At 47.8% G+C, this 16,042-nt stretch overlaps 1 protein-coding gene across 3 annotated transcripts in view; it reads left to right on the forward strand.

Moving 5' to 3' along the window:
- Positions 1-16,042, forward strand: part of Clec16a (C-type lectin domain containing 16A) — a 219,967-nt gene that overhangs the window by 14,145 nt on the left and 189,780 nt on the right. For all 3 annotated transcript variants that reach the window (XM_052759465.1, XM_052759466.1, XM_052759467.1), the window contains exons 2-5: positions 1,979-2,107; positions 6,487-6,620; positions 11,751-11,899; positions 14,553-14,658. In XM_052759465.1, coding sequence (XP_052615425.1) covers positions 1,979-2,107; positions 6,487-6,620; positions 11,751-11,899; positions 14,553-14,658 — 518 coding nt within the window. The remainder of the gene's footprint in view (positions 1-1,978; positions 2,108-6,486; positions 6,621-11,750; positions 11,900-14,552; positions 14,659-16,042) is intronic.

Here is a 16,042-nt window from a genome sequence, read left to right on the forward strand (position 1 = left end):
CCCTGTCGACTGTAGTTGAAGGCCCTCAGAGTAGATGTACTCACCCATGTTGCTGCTTCCCAGTGAGCCAGGAGTGTGATGAGTGATGCCACTGCATGTATGTTATCTTCCTGGATATGTATGTTCTATCTCCAGAGTGGGAAGAATCTGCTCCTCCCTGACCTACACTCGGGCATTACCTTGTCCCTGGGAGTGTCAGTTCTTGTGTGGACTGTGTGGAGAGTGTCACTGATGGCCACAGTGGGAGTGGTATAGCAGCCATCAAACTTTTCAGGGGGGGGCACAGGATATATAGCTCAGTTGTAAAGCATGGGCTTAGCATATGTGAGGCCCTGGGTTTGATCCTCAGCAACACACGCATATGCACATGGACTCATCATTTTAACCCATTCACCCAGTAGCCTAATTCAGTGGGGCTGCATAGGAACGGCTTAAACAGATGAGGCAGGTGCAGGAGGCCTGTGAACCCCAATTTGGAAAAGTGTTCCTTGCGCCTTGTGGAGGGTCTGTACTGGAATCACAGTGGACACAGATTTGTAACTAGGTCCTACAGTGTGTCCCAGGGCTGTTCAGGTTCTTTAGTGTAGAGGAGAGTGGGCCTTGTGTCCTCCTCCTGTGCAGCACTGTGGGTGGACTTGGGTTCCAGGGTTGCATGACCTATCTTTTTGGAGAGCTTTGCTGCTTGGTGAGTGCAGGCCGGATATGGCTGTAATCCCACTCGCATGGGAGCTGAGATGAGAAGATCACAAGTTCTAGGTTTCCTGGGCTACAGAGCCAGTTCAAGGCCAGTTGGGTCAAATAACTTAGATCCTGTCTCAAAATAAAATATACTGATGAAAAACGGGGAGGTGGAGGTTGTGACTTGGTGACAGAGCCTTGTCTAGCTAGCATGTCTTAGGCTGTAGGTTTATTCCCCAGCATAGTGAGAACACAGAACAGGAAACACTTGAGGCTGTTCTTAAAACTTAACAGACAACCACAATGTTACTATAAGAAGCCAGCCCTGGGGTTGGGGATTTAGCTCAGTGGTAGAGTGCTTGCCTAACAAATGCAAGGCCCTGGGTTCGGTCCTCAGCTCCAAAAAAGAAGGAGGAGGAGGAGGAGGAGGAGGAGGAGGAGGAGGAGGAGGAGGAGGAAAAGAAGGAGAAGAAGGAGAAGAAGGAGAAGAAGGAGAAGGAGGAGAAGGAGGAGAAGGAGAAGAAGAAGAAGAAGAAGAAGGAGGAGGAGGAGGAGGAGGAGGAGGAGGAGGAGGAGGAGGAGGAGGAGGAGGAGGAGGAAGAAGAAGAAGAAGAAGAAGAAGAAGCCGCCACCCCTGCTGGGAGAAGCTAGGTCTAATTACTCCACCCACCCACTTCACTCTAGATTTTAGCAGAGGAGTTTTTCCCCTTGGACAAGACAAGAGTTGCTCATTCCGTCCCACTTTGAGTCCTGGTTTCCATGGGTGCGCTGCACTAGAGAGGAACTATAGGCATTCCAAAAGTAGTGCTGAGTGCCTAGGCTCTGATGTGGGGTCCACTGTCCCTGAACTATGACTCCGTCTCCTGGAATCTCAGTGCCGGTCTTGCTTTGAGTCCTATGTCAGGTGCTTGGCACTGACTACTGTCGCTCTTGGCATCCGTCACTGTGGACTGTGAGGCATGCCACGCTTTCTCTTCCTTCGGTTCTAAAAATGGAATCCCCACGTGTGCCCCAGAAGCCTCTGATTTTGCCAGTCTGTGGTTCTCTTGCACCCTAAAGTTTTCAGGTGCTGGTTTCAGGGCTTGGCAGTGCTCTTGCCTCAGTTTGGGCAGATGTCTCCCTGGCATGTAATGCTTCAGAGCTCCTTCTGCCATTTTTCTTGGGTGCTGACTTCTGTGTCCTCTGAATGGGAAATTGTGCTGACAGAAAGTAAAGGCTGTGCTATGAGTGTGGCCAGTGGCCCTTGGGCCTGGCTTTCAGCTCAGTTTGTGTAAGCTCTTGTTTCTTCCCTTTCTTCTAGGTACCTCTACCATGTTTTAACCAAAAACACCACCGTCACAGAACAGAACCGGAACCTGCTGGTGGAGACCATCCGTTCCATCACTGAGATCCTGATTTGGGGCGATCAAAATGACAGCTCTGTATTTGAGTAAGGCTTGTAGTGCTTTTGTTTTCCAATCCTTCCTCTTCCTTTGAGTGTTTTCCCAAGTGCACACTATGAGTCAGGAACTGGCTAATTCCATCTTGCCTAAATATCTCTAACAAATGTCCTTGAGAGACTGTAGAGGTATAAGCTAAAAATGGAAGAACTATGGAATTGAGCTTCTTTAGAAAAACTGAAGATGTTGTAGATTGCATTCCAAGTTGTACCCTGTTGTCTACTCCATGGCATGAGGAATGTCCCAGACAGTTAGGTTCCAAATGAACAGAAAGGTCCTGCCCCAAGGGAGTTGCCGAGGGCCAGCACTTAGGGTGTTTATTTTATTTTACTTATTGCTTTGCGTGTGTGTATATGTGGTGTGTATGCATGTTGGAACATGTGTGGGCATATATGTAGGTGGGTATATGCATGTGTGCACACTCATGTGCATGTGTGTGGAGATGAGAGGTTGGTGTCAGTTTCGACCTCCCATCACTCTCCACTTAATTTACTAAAACAAGGTCCCTTGCTGAACCCAAAGCTTGTTAATTCAGTCTAGACCAGTGGTTCTCAACCTGTGATTATGAGCCTTTGGGGATCAACTGACCCTTTCACAGGGGTCACCTAAGACCATTGGAAAACAGAGAGTACATACTTTCATACAGTAGCAAAATTGCAGTTATGAAGTAGCAATGAAAATAATTTTGTGATTGGGGGTCAGCACAACATGAGGAACTGTGTTGAAAGGTCACAGCGCTAGGAAGGTTGAGAACCAGTGATCTAGACTAACTACCCAGCTTGTCCTTGGGATCCCCTGTCTCTGCTTCCTGAGGGCCTGAATTACAAGCAGGCTGCCATACCCACCAGGTTTCATGTGGGTTCTAGGGATCTGAACTCATGCTTTTGAGGCAAGCCCTATATCCACTGAGCCATCTCCCCAGCCTCTAGTGTGTTGACTGAAGGTGGGCAACAGTGCTGAGTTTTGAGAGGACAAATCTCTCCACCCCATCCCCGGCCCACGTGTAAGCCCTGTTGGTGTCCTCATATGTAGCTGGTAGACAGTGAGGGAGCCTGTCTTACCCAGAGTCCACAAAGAAGTTTCTTCCCATCCTTATAGTAGACCAGCAGGCTTAGGCCAGGCCATTTGCCTTCCTGAGCTTCAGTTTCCTTGTCTTTAAAAAAGATAGAAAAGGGGGCTGGAGAGATGGTTCAGTGGTTAAGAACATGTATTGTTCTTACAGCGGACCCGAGTTCAATTCCTAGCACCCACATCAGGCAGCTTACAACTGCTTGTAACTCCAGATTCAGGGGATGGCCCTAACCTTAGATACATGCACATATACGGACAAATACACATGTACACATAAATAAATAATAATAAAGTATTTTTTTAAAAAAGAGAGAAAATGCTCCCTGTCTAGTACCTGACAGCATACAGGCCTCATGGATGATACACGTGATAGACAGAGGTGTTCCCATTGGACAGCTTTTTAGGCTGGAAATCAGGGTTCCTCTGTACCTGTGTTGAAGTCTTAATGTAAAAGGATTTGATATTGGGTTATGACAGCCAAGAACACAGATTTTATATGTGTGTGCTGGGATGGGGGTAGTGAGTGTGAGTACACGTGTCATGGTACATATGTGAAAGTCAGGGGCCAACCTCGAGGGCGGGTTCTTGCCTTCCACTGCTGTGTCTGCCAGGCTTGCGGACCCTTGAGCTTCCATAGAATTCTGTCTGCTGCCCCTCACTGTAGGAGCTCTGAGGTTAAAGGTGCACACTCCCCCATCTGGCTCTTATGTAACTCCTAGGGATTCAGGCTCAGGTCCTCTTTCTTGTGTGGCAAGCACTTACCCACTGAGCTGCCTTCCCAGCCCGGCTTCTTATAAGTTAACTTGACTTGTTTGCAGGACAGCTCTCTGTGGAAAACACAGACTTCTTAAGTGTGAGCCTGAGACCCACCATGATCCCTGAAGGAAAGCATGGGCACCTAGAGTACAGTGTGGTTTAGAAATGAGAGGGGTTCCTTTTACAGGCCCACTAAGAATTTCTTATTTATTTGTTGTTGAAATGAGAAAAGCCCTCAGGTTAAAGATTAGAGACTGTGTCCTGACCCCTTCTTTCTAGAATGGAGCCTATTTGTCATCTTAGAAAGACTTCTGGGCAACAGGTGTGCTAGTGTGATGCACACCTGTAACCCTAGCTCTCAGGAAGCCATGATAGAAAAGTCCTGAGTTCAAGGTCATCCTGAGCTTAGAGACCCTGGTTCAAAAGGAAAAAAAAGAAGTGCTAAGTGCTTCAAGTTTAGTTTTACTTTAGGTGAGGACCCAGGACTATTTGTTACTCAGCTGTGCTAGCTTTGGGCACTAGGGCCTTTGCCCTGTTGGCTCCTTTGTCCCTTGCTTTTTGAACATTGCCTTATTTCCTGGTACTGTAAGATACTCCAGACTCATTTTATAGTTATTTATTTATTTATTTTATTATTTATTTATTCTATCTGCATGTATCCCTGCAGGCCAGAAGAGGGCACCGGATCTCATCACGGATGGCTGTGAGCCACCATGTGGTTGCTGGGAATAGAACTCAGGACCTCTGGTAGAGCAGCCAGTGCTCTTAACCTCTGAGCCATCTCTCCAGCCCTCATTTTATAGTTTTGATGGCCTAGACTCAACCATTTTCCCAAGTATTCTCCCATTCCCCTAAGAATTTTTCGAAAATCCAGCCTTGAAGCTGGAAAGATGCTTGCCATACAAGCATGAATTTGAATCCCCAGAACTTATGTAACAGTGTGTGTGATAGCACGTTTGTAACCCTAGCACCTGTATGGTGAGATGGGAGGCAGAAACAAGAGAGTGCCTGGAAGATGGAAGGTGGGCTAGGTAGCCCGATAAATGCAGCAGCAATGACACTCTGTCTCATACACGGTAGGAGAGGACCAATGTCCAAAGCCTTCCACTGACTTCCACATTATTGCCATGTATATACATGCCCCAACACAGACATACATCATACACACAAAGATAAAAAGCACCTAGCCTTGAGAGTTTCACACCAGATCTACTAAGTCACCCCTTCACAAAATATAGGCACAGATGTCTGGTGGCTTCCCCCACTGGCCATTGAGTGTGCTGATGACTCTAGCGAGTCACTGCTCTGTATAACCGAAAGCAGAGGCAGACAAAGTAGGTCAGATGCCAGAAAGGCTCTGGGGGTCAGTAGGAGCAGTGTCTACAGGCAGATGGGATCTTGGAGTCAAAGTGGGAAAAGAATTTAGTTGTTTGTTTTTTAAGAACATATTTTATCATTCACTTATCCTTTTGTGGATTTAAGCAGAACTATGTGGCAGTGAGTGTCAAGCCACTGGCTGACAGTTGAGGGGAAGAGGCAGCTAGAATTGAGCCACCCAGGGGACTCATGTGACTACAGGACTCTTTCTCTATTCTCCCTTCCCCTCCCCTCCCCTGCCTTCCCTTCTCTTTGTCTCTTTTCCTTTTCACAGGCAGGGTCTCCTATATTCCAGGCTAGCTTTGAACTTACAATGTAGCCAAGATGATTTTGAACTTCTGATTCTTCTGCCTCCACTGTCCAAGTGCTGGGATTATATAAGTGTGTGCCTGGACACCTGCCTTATGTGATGCTGGGCAAGCACTCTACCAATTGAACCGTATCCCCAGCCTTGGATTGCTGACATTTCTTCTGACTATTCCAAACTGATTTTGCTCAAATACACTGAACAAATAAATAGAAACAACATCTTTCTTAAAGGAAGGGCACTGAAGATCCTATTTTTCACATGTACCACCACACAGCCCCAGGTCAATGCCCCTGGCCATGTGTAGGCACATGCCCTTCCAACACAAGAAAGGCAGAAGCAGATGTGGGGGCTCTGTAGGGTCCCTCCACATCAACACCTTCACCTTTCTTCAAGTTCTTTGAAGAGAGGTAGGAAAGCTGCAAATTTGACAACAGAAGTGAGAAGCTCTGCTGTCACTCAGCATCTTTGGGCCCTGCAAGGAAACCCAGTTCTTGTGTTTTCCTGCCCTTGAATATGGGAGTGCAAAGGAAATAGGTTTTGTCGGGGAAGCTAAGGATACAGGTTGTGTATGTGCTGGGGAACGATGCTTGTAGGGTACACCAGCATAGGATGCTGTGTGATCACTTAGCAGGTAAAGAGCATCCCCATTCTGTTTCATGGAACCAGCACTGACCTCATATGCTGAGACAGGAAGAGAGACAGTCAGAAGGCCATGTGTTGTCCTCAGTTGCAGGTGGCATCATGGGCACTGAGACTTTGCAGTCTAATCTTGCTACTGGTGGCCATATAGGGCGAGCCTACATATATGAGCTGTGAGTATATCCACCCACTGACCCTTTCTTGTTCTCTCCCCAGCTTCTTCCTGGAGAAGAATATGTTTGTTTTCTTCTTGAACATTCTGCGGCAGAAATCGGGTCGTTATGTGTGTGTCCAGCTGTTACAAACCTTGAATATTCTCTTTGAGAACATCAGCCACGAGACGTCGCTCTGTAAGGATACTGTTTGCCATTTGCTGTGTAGTGTCAGGTGACAGGTGGTTTCGTATGTCTGCTTCCTGAGTATTTCAGTCTGCCCGGGCTACCCCAGTGGGCTTAGCGGCTTGGACAGTAGAAATGGGTTTGCTTACTGTTCTGGGGGATAGATGTCCAATTTGAAGTTGAAGTCAGGGCTTTCTTCTTAGCTTGTAGACAGCTACTGTCTCAGTCTGTTTTCTGTTACTATAACTAGGTAGTTAAAAAATCTTTTTATTTCTTATGTGCATGGGTATTTTGCCTGCACGTATATCTGTGTCCCATTTGAGTGTCTGATGCCTGTGGAGGCCAGAAGAGGGCATCAGATACCCTGGAACTGGAGTTAAAGATGGTTATGAGCCACCATGTGGGTGCTGGGAATCAAATCCAGGTCCTCTGGAAGAACAGCCAGTACACTTAACCACTGAGTCATCTCTCCAGACATGAGAAACTAGGTCATTTAAAGGAATGAGCTTTATTTTGACTTAAGATTTTGAAGGCCAAGAATTTTAAAATTAGGCATCCATACCTTGTGAGGGCCTTCTGCCGTTTCAACTCAGGGCAGAAAGGCTGTGAAAGGGACCAAATATTTGCTTATTAATCACATAGTATCCTGATTTTATTTTTAATTGTGAGCTTTAGAGTATAGGTAATTCCCTACATTGCAAAGCTTCAAGTGTTTCTTTTAAAAGTTTTATCACATTTATTTATTTGTGTGCACTTGAATGTATGTGTACATGCACATAACACAGAGTACATGTAGAAGTCAGTGAATAACTTATGGGAATCAGTTCTCTCCTTCTACCCTGTGGGTCCCAGGATTGAATTCAGGTTATCAGGCTTGGTGGCAAGCACCTTTACTTGCTGAGCCATTTTGCAAGCCCACAGTAACTTGCTCTTAAGGTAACTGACTAGTTCAGAGCCAGGAGAGGGAGACTCATGTTGAGAAAGATGTGGACCCACTCGAGACAGCTTCACCCCATCACCTAAATACCACTCGCTAAGCCCTACCTCCTAACACCTCACGCCTCAATTCAGGAACAGAGGCTAGGATGAACCTTTGGGGACACATTAGACCTTAACTACCTTCTCACTGTACCTGGCCCTCCTGTGAGAAGTGAGGTCAAGAGAGAGCTTAACCTTTGCTCTCCGACTCCCGTGGGGCACTCACTTGTCAGGGTTGGACCCCGCCTTGCAACATCCTTCAACCTTAGCTGCTCTGGAAAGCCTGTCGTCACCTTCGGGAACACCGGAAGTGACAGCTGCAGTCTGGGAGTGTGCTAGGGCTCTCTGAAGGACTAAGAGAGGGTTCTTCTCTGCTGAGTGAATCTGGGGCGGGTGTGTGTGTGTGTGTGTGTGTGTGTGTGTGTGTGTGTGTGTGCGCGCGCGCGCGCGCGCGTTCCCTCTGTATGGCTCAGTTTTGAAGACCTAATGGCTGAGTAGTCCATAGACGGGACTCTGGTCCATGCACTCCAGCCAACACTTTTCAGAGCACTGGAGGAGGCCAGAGAGGTTTTACTTCTACCTCTCTGCTTCAGTTTTGCTGCCCAAAGAGCAAGAGTTTGACTCAGGCCTGCCCTCAATAAGCTCAGTTTATTCATCTGTAACAACCACCCTGGGAGGCAGGGTTCACAGGGCTCTCTCTCATTGTAACTCCAAGAAGGTTTGAGTCATGGGCCCAAAGTAGCCATTCTATCAAGTCCAGAATAGAGGAAATGAGCTCAGTGGTCCTCAATGGGCTGCTGGTATTTCCTGGGTGCACTGCTGGCATCTGGAGCTAGTCTTGGTTGCCATAGTCCTTCCAAGTACAGAGGGGCTGCTAAACATCTTGAGGTACCCAGAACAGACCTTCAGTAGAGCATCACTTAGCCCAGACCCTTATCAGTGCTGGGACTGAGCCAGCCTGACATCATTCTGTGCTAGCTTACTTACTCCAAATGCAGCAGAGTCCAGGTCCTGCCCTCGGAAGCGACAGAAATGGTGGAATACCTGGACAAAGGCAGGTACTGAGTTCCTGGGACAAGTTTGGAAAAGGGTCTGGTAGGTAAAAAGGGGTAGCCCTTGTATGGGGTCTGGAGAACTGCCGTGTGGTGACCTCAGCAGTGGCCGCTAGATGGTGCTGCCGCCACAGACACCTTCTCCTTCCCCTGCCTGCAGTCTGACAGATGGGGCTAATTCATTCTCTCTGCATAGTTTCCCTTGTTATTAGCTTCCGTTTCGCTGGATGCAAAACAAGTGTGGTTTCTGAGCTCTGAGGGGAAGATGCAGCGTCCAGGCCCAGGCCCAGGCCCAGGCCCAGGGCTCAGCTGAAACTGAACACCCAGGGATGTTGCTGAGGCTGCTGAGACAATTCCAGAGTCTTGAGTATTAGTATAGGATCCTCTTGAGTTTTATTCTGGTGACCCTTTTGAAACCTGTCTAGGGCTAGGAATTTAAAAAAGGTGCTTTAGAAGTCTTTGCTTCTTAGTGTGACAGCTTGAAGGTCTGACATGTACATGTTGAAGTGGCCTCTGCTCTACAGCTGGCCTGTCCATCACTTTCTAGGACCTAGTATCTTAGTCAGTTTTAGACATCTGGTACAGGGCTGGTAGCTGTCGTCACCAGTCACTGTTGTGCACAGTGAGACTTTAGCTAAGGCCTGTGACCTTTAGCTAGCACCCCCACTTTCTCCACCCACAGCCCCCATGACCCTTCCTAGTCTCTGCGTCTGTGTTGACTTGTTAGATCTGTACTAAAGTGATTTGACATGCGCGTGTGTGGGTGCCCTGCTGTGAGAAGCTCGGACGTCTGGACTTTCTGGACAGTTTATTAAAACATTTTTCAAGACAGTTTTTCTCTATGTAGTCCAGGCTGGCCTCAAATTCTTGGTCCTCCTGCCTTAGCTAGAATTACAGTTACACAACGCTATGTCCAGTTGCTTTTATTCTTCATTTTAGAAAAAAAGGAGTCATAGTAAAGCAACAAAACTTCATTACAAAAGTGTGGTCAGGCCAGGTGGCATTGGCACACGCCTTTAATCCCAGCACTCAGGAGGCAGAGCCAGGTGGATCTCTGTGAGTTTGAGGCCAGCCTGGTCTACAGAATGAGTAGACCAGGACAGGGCTCCAAAGCTACACAGAGAAACCCTGTCTCAAACAAAACAAAACAACAAAAACAAAGTGTGGTCAGGTGTCTGTAGCCTCCCACCATACACTCAGTCATATAGGCCATCTGCTCACTCTGCCCCCACCACGTCCACCCCATCTTGTGTTGGTCCTATATGTAGCCCTCCCTGGTCTGGCTTACAGCTGTATCGTTACCAAAGAATCTGACTGGGCATCAAGGTGCTTTCCAGGTTTTCACTATTACACTGCTACCGGGAGCCATTGCACAGAGGCCACTGCTGCCTGTGTGCTGACCTAAGTGACAAAGGCCCAAGAGACTGAGATGGCTTACTGACTCCCAGGTTTATTATGACAGAATACCACAGGATGTCAGCCACAAGTGATGGGGCAGAAAAATCCCAGCCGCGTAACAGGCCCCTCCACTGATCCCTGGTGGTTCCCTAACCCCACAGAGCTATCTTTTGGAGGACTTAGAAAAGTCCCTATAGGGAGCAGATGAACTCTGTGTCTGTCCCAGAGGCTCTTTTCACATATCGGAAGCTGCTAGCTTTGATGCCATTTGTGTGGCCCAGGGGCCACTGGTCTATGAACACAGGGTTCACTAAGATGTCCTCCATCCTTTCCGGTGTCAGCCCATTGTCCTTCCCCTGTTGTCCCTAGCCACATAACAGTATTCCAGTTGTCAGAAGCACCTGGGTTTGATGTCCATGGTAAATCATAGGTGGATAGATGAGTCTGGACAATTTAAAGAATGGAATGCTATATAGCAACGAAGAGGGAGAGGTAGTGCGGTGCCACACACAGCAGTGTGACATCACTGAGATGTGGCCGTGAGCAAGAGGCCGGGCACAGGCAGCACTCATCCTGTCCCGTTCCTCTGAGTAAGGTTCACAGACAGGTACACAAGTCTATAGAGATGGGGTTTTAGAGTGGGTCCTGCCTTGAGAGGAGATGCTGACAGGGCAGGGCTATGAAAGAGCTTCCTGAGGAACTGCAAATGGACTGGGTCTTACCGGAGTGGGTCCTCCAAAGCATTCATCTGTATAATACCCCTCAAGCCAGACACCTGAGATTCACGTGCTTCTGTGTTAAATGCCCGTGCGCAGGAACTTGAGGTTATATAGAGTTCCATTTCCACATACAGCAGACTTACCCATACATAGCACTTGTGACCATGACTCATTTTACAATGTGTTAAGGTTTTTAGGATCCCACCCCACCCTCCTGGCCTCTCTCGGAGCTGGCCCTAAGAGCTGCCTCAGGAACTGTCACTATCAGGGACATGAGGTCAGTCTGACTACACTGTCTCACAGCACAGTGCTCACTAAGGTTGGTTTGGCTGATCTTGCTGGCTGGGTAAGTGGTGATAGCATCGACACCTTCACCACCTTGGGTGTATCCCTTCCTAAGTACATGCTCTGTTGACAAAGCCAGCCTTCCCAACAGAGGTGGAAGGTCTTCAGTCAAGGTGCTCCCCATAGAACCACCAGGTGAACATTGGGGAATTAGGATCTGAGGTGGTTTACCTGGCCCTGGACACATGATAGGGATGTAGTGATCTTATGAAATTGTCACTAGATAGACAGATTGAAGACACATGCAGCCCTTCCTGACTTTCAGGCATGACAATGTCTTTTGATGGCCATATAGGGCAGCTCCTTATTAAAATGAGGTGCCTTTTACCCTTATTTGCAGGTGACTTGTGACAGTCACCCCATGCCTGTCCTTCCTGCCCTCAGCTTCACACTGAACTTTGCTAGCAATGAGCAGAAAACATACATGGGTTTGTCCCTTTTGGTTCACAGAGGAAGCCACAGGCTCCTCCCTGGCAGGACCTGTGTGCTTGCAGGTGGTCCTGCCTAGTACATGATTTCTTTGCGGGGTAAAGGTTAAGCTGCCCCTTGTGCTCAGCTGGTTGAGTTCCTGTGCTTATTACCCAACAGCCTTTGCTGGCGTTTTCCTCTAGCACAAGCTCACCTCTTTCACTCTGTGTTCTCTCTCCTAGATTATTTGCTGTCTAATAACTATGTAAATTCGATCATTGTCCATAAGTTTGACTTTTCCGACGAGGAGATCATGGCATATTACATATCGTTCCTGAAAACACTGTCATTAAAGCTCAACAACCACACTGTCCATTTCTTCTACAATGAGGTGAGTGTGACCCCAGCAGAGTAGCCTTTGCTCTGCGTGGTCAGGAGTTTGTCTACAGAGCACTTTCCACAGCACAGGCTTTAGCATACTTGAAAATAATTTTTTGTTTTGAAATGCATGTTTGTGTGTGCATGTGTGTGTGAAGAATGTAGATGTGTGTTCTGGGTGCATGGAGGCCAGGTGAGGACTCTGAAAGTCCTCTGTCGTTCTCTGCCTGTTCCTTTGGATCTCTTCCTGAATCTGGAGCTTGTGTCTTCAGGTAGGCTGGCAGCCAGCAAGCCCAGTGAGCCTCCTCTCACTGCCTGTCTCAGTGGTGGGGTTACAGGCACATGTGAGAAGACCATGTCGGGCTTGCTGCATGGTGCTGGGACTGGAACTCTGGTCCTCAAGATTGTCAAGTAGGCTCTTAACTGCTGAGCTCCACACACTTTTGTTTTTAATTGAACAAATTACCTTTCTATTTTCAGTATAAAATTCAGTTCACTTGTCAGGGAGGGGAACTATCCAGAGGTTATCCTGTTGAAAACAGCAGAAACTTTATTTAGGCATGGTTTTCCTACTCCTTGCTGCGTGACCTAGAGAATTCCAGGCCTCTCTGAGCCCCCTCTTTTGAGAAACGAGGTGAAACTATATAGCTGGAATGGGTTTCAGGGATTGGACTAAATGAAATGGTATCTTTAGAGTTGTGTGAAGCGATACACTTGCTGTCCTTGGAGGCCTGTGTCCTTCACATTCCTTGGGAGAGCTATTAACAACTTAGGTAAATTCATCACTTCTACACTAATAGCTCCAAGGAGCTTGAGAATAAGGTCAGTTGAGCTCATGTACTTAAAAGTACAAACACCAGCTGTGCTGGGTCCGTTCATACCAGCTCACTGTACTAGGGGCCCAGCTTTCCCAATCTCCTGCTCAGTAACTGCAGCAAGCATCTGTTCAGACTCAGTCCCATATGGCCATGGGTGGCTGCTGCAACTCCTGACATCACATAGTCACATGCTACTGTCAGAATTTCTAATATCACTTCCTTCCTTGTACCCCTTTTGAGAACACTTCCTCAGAAGTCTCTCCCAGATTTCTTCCTGGGTCTCACTGATCAGAATCACATCACATTCTTCTCAGTGTGCCTGGGCTTTAGGATAGGCTCGTAGCACTGTTTTACAGTGTCCTAGGAAGCTGATAGCCCGGAGTCTGCAATGGGGTTGGAGGATCTACTTTATTGTCAGGGTAGTTAATTGGTGCTGGCTGTACATGGGAGGCCACAGCTCTTTTAGGGGCCTCTTCCCAGGGCTGTCCAAATGTCCTTACAGTCAGCTTGCTTAGAGCAAGTAACTCAACAGACCACAGCAAACAGTGCTGTTTTCTGTGGCCAGCCTCACAAGGCACACCCTTCCTCCTGCCACTCTTTGGTCACACAGGCCTGATCTACTTCTCTGTGGGTGGGCACAGCATGAACCTGACACAGGTGGTGGACATGTTTGGGGGCCGCCTTGGAGGCTGACTGTCACACAGCCACCTCCTGAGTGGTTGTCACACATGCCCAAAGCCTGTTTTTGGCTCAGGTGTCCCCTGAGCAGTGGTGGGAGAGCAGAAGCCATGGCTCTGGAAGAACTGGTCATCCCAGGAGCCTTGTGTGTGTTTGTAAAAGGGGGGTTTAGTTTCCTCTTCTGTCTGAGCTAGGATAGTAGTTGCCACTTTTTAGGTTCATACTCGAATGCCAGTCCTCAAAATGGCATTGCCCTTATAAGACAGTTGTTGCTTTGAGCCTCCAGCTCCATTCCAGCAAGGGCTGGCTTGGAGGATCTCCACCAGCATGCCTCCCCTGAGCCACTGCTGAGCTGGTGGGTCCCTGAACTGTGTGGAGACAGTGGCCGCAGGAGGGCAGCGAGGCACACCGCCAGGTCGCTCTGCGCTGTCGTCTTCTGAGGCTAAGGCATCCTTTTTGTGAACCGTTTCACTGGTTCTTTGTCCCATTTTTTTTTTTTTTTTTTTTTTTTTTTTTTTTTTTTTTTTCTCGAGACAGGGTTTCTCTGTGTAGCTTTGCGCCTTTTCCTGGAACTCACTTGGTAGCCCAGGCTGGCCTCGAACTCACAGAGATCCGCCTGACTCTGCCTCCTGAGTGCTGGGATTAAAGGCGTGCGCCACCACCGCCCGGCTCTTTGTCCCATTTTAACAGCAGGAGGGAGGCTCCCGAAAACCTCTGCCTCCCTGATGCCGCTCCACTTTTAGTATTTCCAAATGGAGAACGGTAGAGCAGCCAAATTGCTGAACTTAGTCCAACGTGGTCTTTATTTAAGCAGGGTCTGACATTCCTAGCACTGTGTTCTGTGCTCTGTAGGTGTCAAGTGCTGGGCTGCGCACTGGACCAGAAATGACCTCATTTTATCCTAGAGGCTAGAAAGTGGGTGCTGTTTCCCCTGGTTTGTAGATGAAGAAATGGGCTTGGAAATACCTCCTCACACAGCTAAAGGTGATAGGCCGGATCAGGAGACTATGTGACATTCTGTGGACTCTTTTCTCTCCCCTGGCTTCCTCACCTGCCATCATGGTGACATCATTTTATTTTTCTTTTATCACAATCTGACAAATTTCAAAAAGGTTTGGGAGCAGACCTGTCTTGTGGATTTGTAACTTTTGGGTCCATTTTCTGTTTTAGCACACCAATGACTTTGCCCTGTACACAGAAGCCATCAAGTTCTTCAATCACCCCGAGAGCATGGTCCGAATTGCTGTGAGAACCATTACCTTGAACGTCTACAAAGGTAAGTTTCCTCATGCACTCAGGCCTCAAGTGCTGGGCCAAGTGCTGGTTCCTGTGCACCTGAGCACAGTTCCTGAGTCAAGAGAGCCATGGCTGCTTGTCTCACAGTGGACTTGCAGGCATATCACTGTTCCTTATGGAAGTCTTTGTACTGCATGTTCTAGTATTGCACCTGCTGCTGCCACACAGGATATCCCGAGAAGTCTGTGTGGGATTTGGAGTGGCCATGGAGTAGTTGGATGAAGCAAAACTGTCTTGAAATTTTTTTGCTTTCAATTTTTGTGTTTTGGCTTATAAAATATACTGTATCACACTGTTTTACATTTTATCTTAAAATAAGCATGAGAGCATTTCACATCACAAGCAGCAGGGGGCAGTATTGCATTCCCAGCCAGCCACCAAGGCCAGTGCTAACAGATTCCTCCTTCCTCTCAGGATGTACTAAATGCTCCATACTGTCTATGGCAGGGAGCCTTTCCAGGAGCCCGCTTGTGCTGCCATACAGGCTGGCTGAAGGTTTTTGGAGCTGGAACTGCCCCTCTAAGACAATACCTAAAGCCTAATTAATTTCCCTCTGGTAACCACAGTGGAGCTGAGCCCCTATTTCTTGGCCATTCAAGGGCTTTGACTTGTGTTACTTGAGATGCTCAGTCGGGGACCAGGGGAGGCCGGTCCTGGGATTACTTTAAATTTAAGAGCCTTTCTCAGAGCCTAATTGGGTCCAGCCAGCAGTCGCAAACTGAGAGTCTGTGACCCACACCAGCCCTCAGACACATTTTAGATGGCTCAGGTGGACTTGGAAAAAAATATGCAGACTAGCCAGGGCTTCATAGAGAGGCCTTGTCTCAATAACAACAAGAAGTATATATAATTATATATATATATATATATATATATATATATATATAATTGCACATATTTCAAAATTTGGAGCTTTTGCACAGTGTGCATTTCTGACCTGAAGCTGAGCATTTGGCTGTTCTGGGCTCACACTCCCATGGGGAAGTGGTCAAAGGCTGAGAAGCAACTGCTCCTTTCTGGGCTGGTCTGATGCCCCAGTCTGCACTCCCAGCCTTCCGTCTTCACTCACTGTGCAGCCGCTGACCTGGCAGACTTGTGAGTTTGCGACCTTGCTCATGCACAGCTGGTTCCACTGCTTATGCTCTGTTTTCTCGTGCTCTCCTCTAACTGTGTCTTCTGGTTTAGACGGCTCCCGCCTAGGCTCTGTCCTTTGGGCTGCTGTCTCACCTTCCCAGTTCCTAACCCTGTTAACTGTTGTCTGTTTTTGCCTTTCCTCCAATGCCGATTCCTGTTCCTTATTCCAGTGTCATGTAAGTTATTAACCTCTGGTTTTCCTCTTTCTGAATTTGCCTTGCAAGTAAACC

This window comes from Peromyscus californicus, unplaced genomic scaffold (genome assembly GCF_007827085.1).
Source record: "Peromyscus californicus insignis strain IS unplaced genomic scaffold, ASM782708v3 Scaffold_3__1_contigs__length_106647218, whole genome shotgun sequence".
Taxonomy (NCBI): domain Eukaryota; kingdom Metazoa; phylum Chordata; class Mammalia; order Rodentia; family Cricetidae; genus Peromyscus; species Peromyscus californicus.